General features: G+C 33.4%; 1 protein-coding gene across 3 annotated transcripts in view; it reads right to left on the bottom strand.

Moving 5' to 3' along the window:
• Positions 1-13,092, bottom strand: part of AKAP7 (A-kinase anchoring protein 7) — a 97,221-nt gene that overhangs the window by 69,209 nt on the left and 14,920 nt on the right. For all 3 annotated transcript variants that reach the window (XM_016118397.2, XM_016118399.2, XM_016118395.2), the window contains exons 4-5: positions 7,718-7,851; positions 1,585-1,745 (exon numbers count right to left, since the gene is read on the bottom strand). In XM_016118397.2, the coding sequence (XP_015973883.2) occupies positions 1,585-1,745; positions 7,718-7,851 (295 nt within the window). The remainder of the gene's footprint in view (positions 1-1,584; positions 1,746-7,717; positions 7,852-13,092) is intronic.

Raw genomic sequence — 13,092 nt, 5'->3', positions numbered from 1 at the left:
AGTGGCCTTTTCCAAAATGACAAATCAACACACTTGGGTTCACAGTCATATTAAAGCTGAAGAGACTTCATACAATGGATCTTTTATCAATACCAGAAACTGCCTTTAAGAGAGTATTTGCTAAGAATGAATGGAATTCTTGAGGTTCTGAGCACTCATTTAATTATTTAAAATAACAATGAATGAATAATTAAAAATGTTTCTTGAGTTCAGAGATATTTAAATTAAAAAAAGAAAAGACCTAAATCTAGCATTTTCTCCAGAGCAGTCAAGAACAAGCTGAGTTCGTTACCTGTAGGCATTGATGCCCAAACGCTTTGCCACCGTAATTGTTAGAGCTGCCTTCTCCTTGGCCAATTGATGATTCTGGGTCCTACTTGACTCATACATATTATTTATTTACATGTTTGTCTATTTACGTATATTTGTTCCACAAAAAAAAAACAACAATGAAATGAAACCTGATCTTCATGGCCCTCTCACCCCCAAAACAAGGTGAGCTTGAATGGGTAACTATAAAACTGAATAAAGACACTATAATATTAAGTTTTTAAAAAATATGTCTCAAAAGATCACATACAAGGTTAATCTTTATATAAGGTTAATACTGATTAAAAATACATCTACTTTGGAAGAACACAAGGAAATAAACATTAATTTCAGGATGATGGTTAGCTTAGATGAAGGAAGGCTAAGAGATGGATTAATGAAATGGACCATATGGTTAGATTACTACCAAGAACCTAGCTGTCATTTTGAGTGGTGGATTCCTGGATAATTATGATATTAATTTAAGATAGATTGATAGATAGACAGATAGAAGTAGACCATGCATGGAACAATGATGAGTGTGTTATGAACCAAGGATTATTGAACCTGAAATGAGATGACATAAAACAACTTGACATGTGAAAGGAAATAAAAATAAAAATGGTTTAGTTTGCAGACTAACACCCAACCTATGATCTCCGGATTAACACAGGTTGTGTAATTTTCTGCTTCTACTTCCCTAACACCTTCTTCAATTGTGCTGCATAAAGTAACATGTTCTCTAATGGATGTGAGACCTTGTACCATCACCAATGAATCTTCCGCTCAGAGAGTACCTACACGGGTGGGGGGGGGGGGGCGGGAAGGCGCAAAGAGGAAAATGTTGCTGATTCATTTACTGACTCTCTGGAATAGGGCTGACAGTCCCCATAAGCCTCTGAATGGGCAACTTATGATTCTTACTCATTCATTCAATATTTATTAAATATTGAATAGCAGCTCGAATAGCATGCTAAAACTGAGATCCTTCAGATTTAAGATTAGGGCAATCCTAAAAAACACTTGAGTCCAGTCTATCACCTTCCAGCAGCTCCAGAATCAACATATTCCTCAGGTCAAAGAATCAGGATAACTTTTCAGGCCTTTTATTCAGCTATTTACCTACACAAGCAAATACTGAAGCAGCTCACTTTTAAAGTGAGGTTATACTGGCTTCCCAGAGTTAAAAGACGTTAAATCTCTATTATAAGAATTGGGGAAAAGCATTGCTTCTTCAACGGATGAGATTTCATATGAGCGTGCTGTTTGTTTTACCTGCTATCTCCGAAAGTAGGTTTATGTGATCTCCTTCCGCAAGCTTCACAAACCCAATCTGATTTCCAAAAGTGTCAATCCCTTGAAAGGGCAAAGTTAAAGGTTTTCCTTGGAGAATTTCTTCTATGAATGGTTTTAATTCCAAAAGGGCATCAATACCACTGGCAAGAAAGAATATATATATTTTAGTAACATATTAAATAATAATAAAAAAAAACAAGAAACAAAGTAATCAGCTTTAGATAGAAAGAATTTTGATATTTTTATTAATTATTTTAAAGCACAAAATACCTTCAAAATCTAATCTATATGATTAAAAGAAAACTAATATTAATTTTTAAACAAAAACTATGCAAAACAAAAATTAAATTTTTGCCTAATTATAATTTATATTGTTTTAAAGACATGAAAGAAAATACTATTTTATACCTCACCAAGTTTTTCATCAAGGAAATACTGCGTGTATATTTTGAAAAAAATTACTGATAATATAGTGCAAGAAATCTGATAATATAGTCCAAGAAATCTGATACCTACAAGGTTTTACATTAGATTATGATGAAAATTCTAGATTCTTGTAAAAAGCACTAACACACAGTATTATTTATTAATTGCATGGCACTCTAGTAAAAGTAAATATACATTATTTCTTAAAATATAAATCTCTATAATGAGATAATTTAGTATACTTAGATGTAACAAAAATACAAGTTTATATTCGCCAACAGCAACTACGCAAGTTTGTTATATCTGTTTAGCCTATGTCATTATAGACCTATTCTGTTTCAAGTACTTGAGTTTTTTTATATAAAAATAAATATTTACTATATTGATGAATTAGACATTACTAGGTTAGAATAGCTTTAAATTAGTATTCATTACTTCCATCGTGAAGAGGATTTTGATATAGGTACTTTATTGTGAGAAAAAATTAAAATCTCACTAGAGGGCAGTGATTACTCAAAAAAAAAGAAATAAGTACATTCATACAGTATAGAAATCACTTTAAAACATCCTTCTGGTAAACCACCATTAATCTAAATTATCTTAATCAGTGATTTGTTGATCAGCAATTACATGTCAAATGTGTGAAAAGAAATTTAGGTATTTTTCTAGATCTTTCATATCTCTATATTAGTTTTCATATAAAGTTTTTTAACTGATTGTCATCTCTAGCTTCTATACTGAGACTCATTTCTCTGTCATAATATAATGCACAATACTTAAAATAGCTCTGGAAATGTCAACATTTCTCATTATACCTTCAAATCCACAATCTAAAGCCAATATTTCCTAACTAGATTTATGTTAATCCAAAAAGACACAGTGTACACATTTCCATTGCACTGTGCTATGAGTTAAAGCAAGTGAAAACAGAACAGCCATGTCTGGTTCATCTACTGTAAATTGGGAAAATTCAAGATACTCATTTTAAATGTAACTACATACTAAAGCAAGACATGCTAAAGGTTAGGGCTTTTTAGCGACAGTGAATTCTATATCCCATTTTTCTTTTAAAAAAAATATCTATGATCTAAATGCTGTCTAGTTTTTCAGTTTTCTAGTAGCATAAATCAATATATTTGTCCTAATGAAATGTCATCAATCACAGAGTGAGGAGGTAGTGTCTATGGTAAGTATCACTAAACAGAATTCTTTTCAAGAGCAGTTTATGAAAAGACTTCTTTTCCTAGAAGCTGAAACACTGCAAGAAATTATTTAAAAACTTGTGCTGCAGCGCCACCTACTGGAAGGAAAAAGAAAGTCCTCTTGTTATCAACCTACTTAAGGTATCACTCCTTAAAAAAAAGATTTCATTCCCATAATATATATATAGGCAGAGAAATAAACCATCAAATACTATGCATAAACAAGGCAACAAGGTAGCTCTGAAAGAAACTAAAAAATCTAAAAGAAGACAAACTTAAAGATATGGAAATATGTGTGATTTAAATGACAGAGAATTCAAGATTGCAGTTCTGAAAAAACTGAATGAGATACAAGAAAACTCAGGCAGTTCAATGAACTCAGAAATAAAGTCAATGAACAAAAGGAGTACTTTACCAAAAAAAATTTGCAACTTTAAAAAAGAACCAAACAAAAATTCTGGACCTGAAGAACTCAATAAAAGAGATGAAGAATGAACTAGTACGCTTAGGAAGTAGAACTGATCACATAGAGGGGAAAAAATAGTGATATTAAAGATAGAAATCTTGAAATAACACAGAAAGAAGAAGAGACTGGAGAGTAAAAAAAAAAAAGAAAGAAAGAAAGAAACGAAAGAATTCTACAAGAACTATCTGACTCCATCAGAAAGAACAATATAAGAATAATGGGCATACCAGCAGGAGAAGACCGGAAGAAGGGAACGGAGAGTCTACGCAAACAAATAGTTAACAAGAGCTTCCCAAACCTATGGAAAGAGCTGGATCCTCAAACCCAAGAAGCAAACAGAACACCTAATTATTCAATCCAAAAAAGCTTTCTCCAAGGCACATTATATTAACACTGTCAAAAATTAATGGCAAAGAAAGAACCCGTAAGGCGGGCAGGGAAAAGAAGATGGTAACTTAATAAAGGAAATTCCATTAGATTATCATTGGATTTTGAAGAAGAAACTCTACAAGCTAGGACAAAGAGGAATCAAATATTCAAACTATTGAAAGGCAGAAATTACCAGCTGAGAATAATATATCCAGCAAAGTTGTCCTTTAGATATGAAGGAGAAACAAAAACTTTTCCATATAGAAGCTGAGGGAATATACCAGCACACAACTTGCATTATAAGAAACAATGAAAAGGGTTATTCTATTTGTAATAAAAAGACAAAAGGATACAAAACTATGAATAAGATGACAGACAAATAGGAGAGAATTACGACAACTATTCAGAATAGGGTATTATACACTTAAATATGACATAGAGATTAAAGGAGGTAAAAACATTTTAAAAAGAAGACAGTAGTTACTGCAATTAGGAAATGAACTCACAGCATAAATAGGGATAATTTGTGACAACAAAAACATAAAAGGGAAGGAGGTAAAGGCCTTAATTTGCAAAGAAAAATAGAGATAAGACGCATTCAGAAGACAAAGGACTATTGTATATATGAAACTTCCTTTTGCATAAACTTAATGTTAACCACACACAAAAATATCCAGAACTAAGACATGTAACATAAAAAACAGAGGAAACAGAGGGGGAAAAAATCATAGAATACCATCAAACTCAAATAACAGACAGAAACATAAGAGCAAAGAAACAATGGAGACACAGAGCTACTGGAAAACAAAAGACAAAATGGCTATAGGAAATCTTCATACATCAATAATCACTCAAAATGTAAATGGACTGAAGTCACCACTAAAAAGGCACAGAGTAGCAGACCAGATCAAAAACAAAACAAAACAAAACAAAACAAACCAAACATCTGCTGCCTTCAGGAGACACATCCAGCTGCAAGGACAAATATACTCAAAGTGCAGGAGTAGAAAATGATACTCCAAGCAAATGGTATCCAGAGAAAATAAACTGCTGGTGAGAATATAGACTAGTAAAGCCACTATGAAAAACAGTATGGAGTTTCCTAAAAAAAATTAAGAATAGAGTTACCGCAATCCCTCTTCTGAGTATCTACTCAAAAATTTGAAAACATTTATTCACAAAGATATATGCACCCCTATGTTCGCTGCAGCATTACTTACGGTGGCCAAAGCATGGACACAACCAGAGTCCTTTGACAGATAACTGGAAAAAGAAGATTCAGTACATATATACAATGGAACACTACTCAGTCATAAGATGAAATACTGTCAATTGTGACAACATGGTTAAATCTTGAGAATATCATGCTAAGTGAAATAAGTCAGAAAAAATCAAGAACCAGATGATCTCACTTATATGCAGGATATAAAACTGAAAGTAACAAATGAACAAACCAAACAAACAAACAAAACCTAATTGACACAGATTATGGTATGGTAGTTACCAGAGAAAAAGAGGATGGGGAAAAGGTAAAAAAGAGTAAAGGGGGGTCAAATACATAGTGATGGAGGTTAACCAATGTCATCTCAATAAATATAAAATTTTCAATAAATAAATAAATAAATATCAAGTGCCAGATCTGAAATTTGGATCCAAGTATTCTAACACTGGGGCCTTACTGTCTTAAGTGTACAAAAACAGAAATCAAAGAGCTATAAATTTAGCAAGTAATTTTTAATGTGGAACTATATTGGATTTAATTCCAAAAAGGGAATAAACCTACAACACACATCTAAACATAGGGAAAGTTGCACTTATGAAACAATGTAAGTGCTTTCTAATAAAATTATTATTTATAAATACATACATACATATTTATATACTTGTGTGAAAGTGTATTAACATTTTATAAAGTTTTGCAAATTTTTGATAGAGGCATGTTTCTACCACCAAATTAAAGCACGTATAAGGTTATAAATTGAGAAATTCACTAGACAACTCTGGCCAAAAAAAAAAAAAAAAAAAAAAAGTAGCTAAATAAACAAAATAGTTCCACCAAGTTAAGAAAGGAAGGAAGGAAGGAGAAGGGAGGGATGGAAGACAGACTTCTTTATGATAAAATGATTATAAAGTACATGAGGAAAACATAATTCTGAAGCTGGAGTTCAGACCCAAAGATTGTATTTGAACTTAAGAGAGGATAACCATCCCCCAAGGAAGAAGGAATTCTGCCTCCAGACTGCCTTTGAACTTGCAACTGCAACATCAACTCCTCCCTGAGGCTCCAGCCTGCCAGAATGCCCCTGCAGATTTTGGACTTGCCAGAATTACATGAGCTAATTCCTTAAAATCTCTTTAGGTTCAGATTGATATAGATATAGGTATAGATACAGATATGTAAATAGATGTAGATATAGACATATAGAGATATCAACATGTCTAGATATCCATATAGGTATACATCATATTGGTTTTGTTTCTCTGGAAAATCCTAATTCAGCATTCTAACATATACAGGGCACTACTCTTCTCTCAGGCTTTTATCTTCTGTGTCACATCTGCTTTGGCTTCTTTTCTTTTAAAAGCATCAGAGTATTTTTTTTCTTCTGACCAGCAAAGTGAACAGCTAAAGTGAGTCAAGTAAAAGGTTTGAGTTCTCTCTGCAGGGTGCTCAAGACATGCTCTTGGGTAGAGCAGGTTGGGGTAGATTAGAAGTGTTGATCTCCAAAGACATGAGGTTCTACCATTAAAAAAGACATGACTACAAAAATCATAACATAGCTGTGCATTTTGAGTTACTAATTTATTGTCTTCTCCCTTTTACTTTCCCTTTCCTTATCCCTTGAATTAGGAAAACATCAAGTCTTGTTCTTCATTCCCTTAGGAGACTATACATCAAGGTAGAAAACAACCTTAAATCCACTCTTGCTTTGGTTTTCCAAATTACTTGAGCTTGAACTTAATCCAGAGTGCTATACAGAAGGTAACAGGAAAGGAGTGATGGCAGGTGCAGAGAAACCAAGAGAACTGAGGGAAGAGCAAGATTTCTCCAATCCAGGTTGGAAAGCAGACATCAATGACTTACACTCAACCTTAGACACAGCTCTGACAGTGGGGGTTGGGGTGCATGGGTGTTCTAGGAGTGATTGAGGTAAAATTAAATTGTACTCTGACCTAGAGGAATGGAAGCTCTAAGGACTAATAATATCGATGAAAATAAAAATAGGTTCCAGGCCCTATACTAAGAACTCTTACATATATTGGTACTATTATTTTCTTCATTTACTTAAAAAGTAAATAATATTGACTAAAATCAGGCAGGTACTAAGAGGTGGCTATGCTGTGGTTCCAGAGTCTTTACCTAGAATCCTAACCTAAATGGGCAAATTCTAGAGAACTTACATAATTAACATGGGCAAAAAAACTGGATAACCAAGGGCTACCATTTGATAACAAAAACAGAGCTTAAAAGTCTAAATAAGAAAGAATATTTACATAGCTAATTCTATACATTGACTACTGGAATATATCATAATAAGGGACACTTCTTTTAGAACTTAAATGTCTTTGTTGGGGGGGGGGTTCTGCTACATTTACTCATATTAAAGTAATAATTTGAAAACCAATATTCAAGAAAGACATTACTCACATGTTTATTTCATCGTCATTTAACTGCATCACCAGCAGGGTAATATGAAAGGAACCATCACTGGTCATTGCCTTGGCCAGTCGCTTATCTTGTTGTATTATTGCATTCTGCAGGATCTTAATTCCTCTTGTAACCTAATCACACACACACACACACACACACACACACACACACACATACACACAAAATAGAGATTATGTGAGCAAAATTTTCTTATGGCAAATGTAAATCAAGAAGAAAAATGAACAACAAACAAAATTAGAAATGTCAAGATTCTTCATCGAAACAATACTTAATTGTCTACTTGTTCTCGAACATCCGATGACTTGAAAAGCTTGAGAGAATGTATAAGTTTAGAAAATCACACAATGCTTGTCCATCTTAAGAGCATCGCATCTAATACCCTTATTTTGCTGACTGAGTCACTAGTTGAATAGAAAAACTTTCAGTGCATCTTTTCAGAAACTTGCCCTGAACACACAGTACGACTTACTATCATTATGATCTGTCTTTAAAAAAAGTTTTATTCCTGCCATAAAAAGGTCAAACCAGCAGACAACGGTCCATTTCTGTTGAAAGTCATATTTATTTGTCCCCTAGTGAACGTGTCTAAAACCCCATTCTCCACAGTCTTTAAGATTTTTTAGGACAGCAATAATTTCAAAAGGAATGACTGCTCTCATTTTTCCAGACAAGTGAAGAGGGGCATAACTATGGAGAGTTGCAAAGAAGTCCAAATGCATGTGTTAGAAACACTGTACGGTCTCCATCCAGGCAAATCCCTGGTCCCTCATCAGCCTTCCCTTCGCACATCCTACTCTGAAAAAAGAAGAGGAATGATTCCTCTTCCTTCCTCCATTTCCAGTTAGATCCAATTCTAGTCAACTTCTAAATGTGAATGTACCGGAAAATAGTTTGAATATGAAATAGCAAGCTGAGCAATACCCAAAGAAAAGAGAGCACACAGAAGCCCTGAGGCAGCAGAATTAGAGAGAAAAAGAAAGGGGTGGGGGCCGGCAATAGAAGCAGAGTCCACAAAAAGACAGCAGAGATAAGAAAAAACGGAATCCAGAGCATATCAGACTGTTCTGATACTAGAGCAGCTGTTTTATCCTGAACAACATCCCCATTATCTGAGGAATGTGACTGTGCAAATCATGAGATGCTTCGTTGGATCTGGCTTCTCATGTATCTTTACAATAAATCCACATCACCCCAAATAACCTCACTATTTCTCTATTCCTTGAATCTGGGAGAGAGCAACACAGGAAATAGCTTTTCCTGGTAGGAATTTACACAATTAATACCTAACGTGATATTTCTGTAGGCAAGATGTGACTTTTATGGCATCCAACCAAAGAATATTGATAGCCTGATAAAGAAAACATTTGTAACATAATAGTACACAAAGATCTTACAGAGTCACGGTTTCCTCTACTCCATATTGGTAAAACTAAATGATAAAAACTTCTCAAGGGCAATATCTATTTCTTCTCTCCTGCCACTTTACCATAGTGCCTGGTATTAATAATAAAAACAATATTTAAACAATGACAGCAGTAACTTCCCTTAATTAGCCACTAAATTCTAGGCACAATATATAATAAGCATTTTATATACATTAGTTTCCTTAAGCCTCTCTATAATCCAATGAGGTAGATATTGGTATATCAATGAATATAAGTTGAAACATAGAAGATTCAAAAAAATCCCTTCAAGATAATATACCCAAAACAGCAAAGAAACTTGAGAAAAAGATCAATTGCAACACAGGAGAAAAGATAAGGACAGTACCTGGAAGGAAAGATCCAGGAGGGGCGAGGAGGAGAAGCAGTTAGAAAGCAATGAGGTAAGAGTTACAAGGAATTTGTTTTCAAGAGGAGACAGGAGAGGAACAGATGTGTGGGTACTGACTTAAGAAATGAAACACTGAGGGGAAAAAAAAAGACATTTAAAGGAGATTTTTAAGAAATCTTGATACTACATAATGGAACACACTGTTCCTCTTAAAAAAGCCTCTGGTATAAGTCCATATTACTCTGTAATGATTTTAAATTTCAATTTTGAGAGCATTTTCCCAGTGCAATGAAGTGCTGAGATTGGCTTTGGGATTAACAAAGCGGCTCGAGTGGGTCCAGGTTCCTATGGAAAAAGCCCACTGTCAATCAAGTAAACAGGTGCTCAGAATGTTAGACCTCAAAACAATAAAATTAAATTTTCAAATCTAAGCTGGTAAAAATGGTAATTCTGATTAACTGATAATGAAAAAATGGTTTAGGATGAGAACTCTGTTATATCATAAAAGTTGATGCAAACTAAAGGTGCTGGATTTGCCTCAGAAATCCTGGATTTAACCCAAGGTCTACTACAGGTGTGACCCCACACAAGGCACCTATTCTCACTAAGTCTTGGTTTCTCTGACTGGAAAATAGGAATAATAATGTGCATTGCTAAACTTACAGAGTAGACAAGCTACACGGTAGATGAACTCTTCTGTGAACTCTGTATCATTTGTCTAATACAAGATATGCAACATTGCCAATATTATTAAAATCCGTTTTTCTCTACCCTGAGCAATTTTGCTTCCCAGGGGACATTTGAAAATGCCTGTCCACATTTTGGTTGCCACAACTGGAAGTTTGCTTCTTGCATCTAGTAGGTACGGTATTTGCAGTTTCATAAAAACTTAAGTTTTCATTTTAAGCTCAAATATTAATTATATAAAAATTTAAGACAATATTCAAAAAATTCCATCCATTTGTTTATTCAGTATTTTCATGCAATGTCCTACATGGTAAAGTAGTTTTAGACCATTCGTATCTTTGAATTATCTAGTAGCTTATAAAGTTGCTATTTAAAAACTGTAAAACACTTTGAAGACTATTTCTCTGAAGTTGCACAGTACTTATAATGCAAGATTAACTTCAAACCTATGAAAATTCTAAAGTTAATCTAATCGAGTGATATGTTTATAATTATGCTTTGATGAACCAGATTTATTTATATGTTCCTTTATATCAACTTAAGACTTTTTAAATGCTTTTTATTCCTAATGCTATTCTTAAAAGATAAAAAGAAATATACTTCAGAGTCTTCTCTGTATGCCATTTTTAAAAGTACCAAAGTCATTAAAGGCCAAAACAAACTAATTTTCATAGCCACTGTTTAAAATTCTATAAATTCATTCAAGCTTATTTTTCACCATAATCCTCAATTATGGGCAGTACAGCACAATGCACATTTTATAAATCTAATCCTATAGGGTCATATTTAAATATAACATTCAAAGAAAATTTTAAAAATAAAAGCTTTATTAAATTCTTAAATATTTCATTCATTGAGTAATTTCTTTGTGGTTAAAGAACAAATCAGACATCCATTTGCTAAACCTCACCACTAAGCCATATTCCACATGCCTAAAAATAATGCAATAAGAAAATAAATTTTTATGTCTTTTAATGCTTTCTAATGGACACAAAGCATATGAGTTCAAAGAAAATGCCTTAAAGTTGGTGCATGAATGAGTGCATACATGTTATGTTGTAGTACACGGCAGAAAAATGTCTTTGGACTCATCTTTTGACAATTTGCTACAATTCTCTTATTTTTTCTTCAATTCTCTTATTTTTCTTGCTTGTCTTCGACCATGAAAAGAACTTAAAAATTCAATGATATGGTATTAACTGGAATAAAAGTAAAAAAGTATCCTCAAGTAGGAGAATTTTCTTTATCTACCAAGCGCTTAACATACGATATCAAATACTTTTATAACTACACGTCCCAGAAACTGAATGCAAAAATCTACCTTCATATTTTCCTAAGACCAGCAATTTTTCACATTAAAGAAATGATAAAATACAGAATTAAATGTAACGAATGCTTTTTAAAGTCCCTAAAGAAAATCATACTTTTTCATTAGTATAAAAAATGATCTTACAAAAAGAATTAACATTTTAGCAATCAGTTTCTGATGGTTCCTTTACATTTTTTAATGTCGATTTACCCTACAGTATTACTTCTCACAAGAGAGCACATATATTTTAGCCAATTAAGAAAAATTTTTTTAACTCCATTAAATTTTTTCATTTTTATTTTTTAACTAATGTGTATTTGCAAGTAATGGAGATACACTTGTTTTGATATACTTGCAATTAGGATATTTTTATGCAGCCATTCTAATTCATTTTCCAATTCTATTTTTTAAAAATATGAAATCATGATTTTCCATTAATAAAGAACTCAAAACATCTAAAAAGATGTTTAAAAATCAAAGATCCATGTAATTTGAATACTTTTTTCTTTAAAACTAGATGCCAATAAGTAGAGGCCAAAAGTAGAACAACCCATTGTGAATGTGCTAGTTTCCAAAAGCTTGTTTGCAGGTCACTTAATTGGAACTTGGAATACAGTCTCTCATTGAAACAATGTTATAAATGCTGCTTCTTTTCCCAGGCCTTCCCACAAAAGCTCATAAGCAGTTTTAAAAGAAAATTAACATCAGATACTTGAAAACAAACAAATAAAAAAGGTGCTCATACAAAAAACATAAAATGTATCTCCTAATGTCTCATTTCTACTTCTCCATACATTTGTATATCAGCTTTTCTGTTACCTACAAATAAGTCTCTTGAGTGGAAAATATTAAACTATTTGGTTTTGAAGTCATTCGAAACCTATATTCCCCACTATTACAAGTCACCCTACCTCTTCCAAGACAAACAATCACTTTTGAACATACATTATAAAACCAGCATTTGTAATATTGTATTTACTATTTATAAATGTTCTGGTTGTAACTTATTATGCCAGAAACACTTCTTTGCCCCTGAAATGACAGTTTTTTGTGTTTTTACTCTTGGCCAAGCACTGTTCTAGGTGCTGGGAATGAGCTGAAAAACTGAGGAAGACTAACAAGTGTCAAACTGCAAGGATGACAAATGACAAAAGGAAAGCTATGAAAGTTTTTTTGTGTTTTGGCAGAGGAGTGTGGGGATTGACCTGGTCAGGGTGGTCACAGGGGAGAGGCTTGAGCTGAGATTTTGGCATTAATAATACCAAGAAGAGAGAAAAGAAAACTCCCAGCCAGAGAAGGCTTTCCCTGAGTCAGACAAGTTCAAGGAGGGCCAGAAGGGCCCAAGCAGAAGGAACAAGGGCTGGAGTAGAGGAGGCCAGACCATAAAGAACTTTATAAAATATGGTAAAGACTTTGTCTTTATCCTATTGTCAATGGGAAAATACTGATGTATATAAGCAGAGAGGTGACATGTCTGGATATGGGTTTAGAAAATAGTCATCATCACCTCCATTTTACACCCTGAAGGAATTGAAACCACAGAAATTAGGTAACCTGACCAACATCCACAGAGGAGTTGAGA

The sequence above is a fragment of the Rousettus aegyptiacus genome, unplaced genomic scaffold, assembly GCF_014176215.1.
Source record: "Rousettus aegyptiacus isolate mRouAeg1 unplaced genomic scaffold, mRouAeg1.p scaffold_m13_p_1, whole genome shotgun sequence".
NCBI lineage: Eukaryota > Metazoa > Chordata > Mammalia > Chiroptera > Pteropodidae > Rousettus > Rousettus aegyptiacus.
Note: the sequence above shows the minus strand (reverse complement) of the source record. Positions and strands in the feature narration are given on the sequence as shown.